Genomic DNA, 3,163 nt, shown 5'->3' with positions numbered 1-3,163 from the left:
TGGGATCCGTGCTGGATCCCCGGCTCCGTGCCCAGCCGCGCTGTGCTCACTAAGCACGTCCCTCAGTGCCGCATCTCCGCGGTTCCTGAGCGAGGTGCTGAATGAGGCGTCACCGGCATCCAGTGTGGAGCAGAGCTGTCTCTGTGCCGGTGGCCTCGTGGTGCTGTGCCACGGGTCATAGGGGGACATCAGCTCCCATTGAGGTGAGGGGAAAGGAGGCTGATGGCCTTTTTCCCTGCCCAGAGCTGAAGGACAGCCCCTGTATCACAAGACGGTGGCAGGGAGGAGGGCTGCAGGCTCCTTGGGCTGTGCTTTGGCTCGGGGTGGAGAGGCTCAGGGTGCCCAGAGATGTGTCACCTCCAGACATCCCAGTGCTCAGTACTGCTATAGAACATGGCTGATAAGAGCTGTGAGACGTTCCAGATCCGCTCTGTGACCTGGGATGAGCACCAGAGGTCCCTGGCAGCCCGGCACAGTGTCCCCAGGCAAGTGTCACCCCAGGGTGGGATATGGCTGATAAGAGGCAGATGGCCACAGGGCGGTCATTGTCCTCACATGGCCAACACGGCTGGGACAGGCACAGCAGAGGTGGGAGCAGATCATCTCCTGATGGTGCTGCAGGATCCAGCAATGGGCACGTGAAGGCCGTGTGTGGTGCTGGGAGTTGCCACAGGGCCAGGGCTGGCGGTGTTGGACAGGACAGGGCCCCACACACTTCCCCTCCTCAGCACCACTCTCCCTGCGTGCCCAGGAATGTGGTGGCATCGGGGCCAGATGGGGCCAAGGCCATGGTGGGCTGAGCTGGGGACGAGGGCACAGAACCAGAGACACGGCTTGGCCAGCTCCAGTAGGACCGGAGCCAAAGGCAGCTTAGCAGGATGGAGCAGAGCTGCTCTGCTCCTGGGGATGGGCGTGCTGGGACTGCTGACAAAGCACAAGACTCTGCTGCTGTTCTCCCATTCCTCTATTCTTCCCTTGCTTTATTTTCTGCATCACCTCCTGCAGTGCACCAGCACAGCCATCACACCACTGCTGACTTTTCTGTACTCAAGACCACAGCTTCAGTGTCTTCCTCAGGCTTTTCTATTTCCAGATTTGAACATTTAAATAGGACTGGAAGGGCTTTCACCTTCAGACGTGATGAGCACCATGCAATGAAATCCCAGAGAGATGCAAATGCTCAGCGTGACTGGAAACTTTTGAGTTCAGGATGCAGATTCAGAATCCACAAAGTGAGGAAGCAGAAACGTCAGATCCTGATCACCAGGCAAAGAAAAGGAAGCACTGAGAATGAACGAACACGAGCATGCAAAATACAGAGATTATGGAAAGCAAATAATTCCTTTCACAGCATCACTGTGGCTCTGGGTGTGGTCCAGAGCATGCTCAGTAGTCAGCAAAAATGACAAAGAAAAGCAGGAGCCTACATACCCACTTTCTGGGTTATTTTAAATGTGTACAATCTACCATTTTCACACTTAAAAATTGAGGTAAGAAGTGAATCAGAAGAGTAAACACTCTGTATTTCATCATTAGCTTTTATTTAATGAGATTGAATGATGGTTCCAAGCATGGACAGCTGAAAGGCCGCGGGCAGCCCCGTGGAGTTCTCAGCACAGAAACAGCTCAGCAGAAGCATCAGCGAACTGGATAGAAATCCTCCAGAAGTTCTCCTATTCTTTTCTTTTCTGCAAAAGACAGCAAGTGGAGTCGGGAAAACCCTTATTGGACACTTGAGATCAATTCTGGAGTTGGGAAAAGACCTGTTTGGCATTTGAGATCATTCCTAAAGACCTCAGTATTGAAGTCATCACTATTATTCCTTTTTGAAGGGTTAATATGCCACCAACAACCATCTCCTGCTACCAACAGTCAACTTCAGACTTGCTGCATAAACCCAGTATGCAATTCCTCTTCCCTAGGGCTGCATTTTGGGCTTTCTGGCAATTTTAATTATTCCTTTTCCCACCTGCTCTACTTATTTTCTGTTTACTCATCACGACATCTTGCTATCCCCATGCACTGCAGCCTAAAGACACTCAGGACACCATTAGGGACAGCACTCATTCAGCACACTGCGAGGGAATCACCTCTCCCTGGTGACCTGTCACTTCCAAAGGAAAAGCCTTTTGGTTACAGGTTACCAACCTGACTCCTTAAAGTCTTCAGGGTGCCGCCTGACATAATCAAGCAGCTCTCTGTCCTGTTTAGCGTGGACATACTCAGCATGTTTAACAAGAAAATAGCCAGCAAACCATCCCACAGTAACAAACAGGATCTGGCGGTGAACACCTGCAACAGGGAGAAATCCCAAAGCAATGATTTGAAGTGTCATTTTCTCCCCACGTGTCCCTCGTGGAGCGCCCCAAATCTTCCCCACAAAACACCTAATTCCCCAACTTCACGAATGCCTCCTCCTGGGTTCCCCACCATATCCCCCTCAGTCTCTCCCTGCTAAGTCCCCCCATCCCTCACCTTAGTACTCCCTCTGAGTACCCCCCAGTATCCTACTTCTCAAAGCTTCCCCCCCGCCCCATGTCCCTCAGAGTCCCCTTACCACTCTCCAACATCCCTCTGATCCCCAAATCTCACCCATACCCCTCTCAGACCCCCTACATTCCATACCCATATCCCTCACCTCAAGGCTCCCCCCATCCCTATGAGTCTCCCCCAATCCCTCCATACCTTCAAGTCCTCCCAAAAAAACCCAAATCCCTCTCAGCTCCCTCAGACCATCCCCATAACGCTCACAGTAACCTTAGGCCCCCCTCACAACCCCCCACAGTCCTCCCACAACCATCTGAGCAACCCCATGAATCTCAGTTCCCCCCCATCCCTCACCTCAGTTCTCTACCCTTCCATGTCCCTTAAAATCCCCTCAATCCCCCACAATAGCTCTCTCACCTGAGTTTCCCCACTGCCCATGTCTCTGAGTCCTCCAGACCCTCACAAGTCCCCTCAGATCCCCACCACAATTCTCAGTCCTCCCACATTCCCCATGTCCCTCAGAATCCCCTCCAAATCCACCCCACATCTACGAGTCCCCTAAACACCTTCTCATGTCCCCTAATTCAGAGCTTTCACCACCCAATATCCCTCAGAGTCTTCTCAGCTTCCTCCAATATCCAATATCCACCAAATTCCCCCCCCCCAAACCTCTGCA

The 3,163-nt window shown here is 52.4% G+C and overlaps 1 protein-coding gene across 1 annotated transcript; it reads right to left on the bottom strand.

Moving 5' to 3' along the window:
• Nucleotides 1-1,520: 1,520 nt before the first annotated feature.
• On the bottom strand, nucleotides 1,521-2,350 carry LOC100542465 (NADH dehydrogenase [ubiquinone] 1 subunit C2). Its single transcript, XM_010706161.3, has 2 exons — nucleotides 2,149-2,350; nucleotides 1,521-1,688 (listed from the first exon to the last, which is right to left on the bottom strand). Exons 1-2 carry the CDS (start codon nucleotides 2,333-2,335, stop codon nucleotides 1,639-1,641), a joined length of 237 nt encoding a protein of 78 aa, XP_010704463.1. The 5' UTR covers nucleotides 2,336-2,350; the 3' UTR covers nucleotides 1,521-1,638.
• Nucleotides 2,351-3,163: the final 813 nt, after the last annotated feature.

The sequence above is a fragment of the Meleagris gallopavo genome, chromosome 1 (genome assembly GCF_000146605.3).
Source record: "Meleagris gallopavo isolate NT-WF06-2002-E0010 breed Aviagen turkey brand Nicholas breeding stock chromosome 1, Turkey_5.1, whole genome shotgun sequence".
Taxonomy (NCBI): domain Eukaryota; kingdom Metazoa; phylum Chordata; class Aves; order Galliformes; family Phasianidae; genus Meleagris; species Meleagris gallopavo.
The sequence above is the reverse complement of the archived record's forward strand: the minus strand, read 5'-3'. Positions and strand labels throughout refer to the sequence as shown.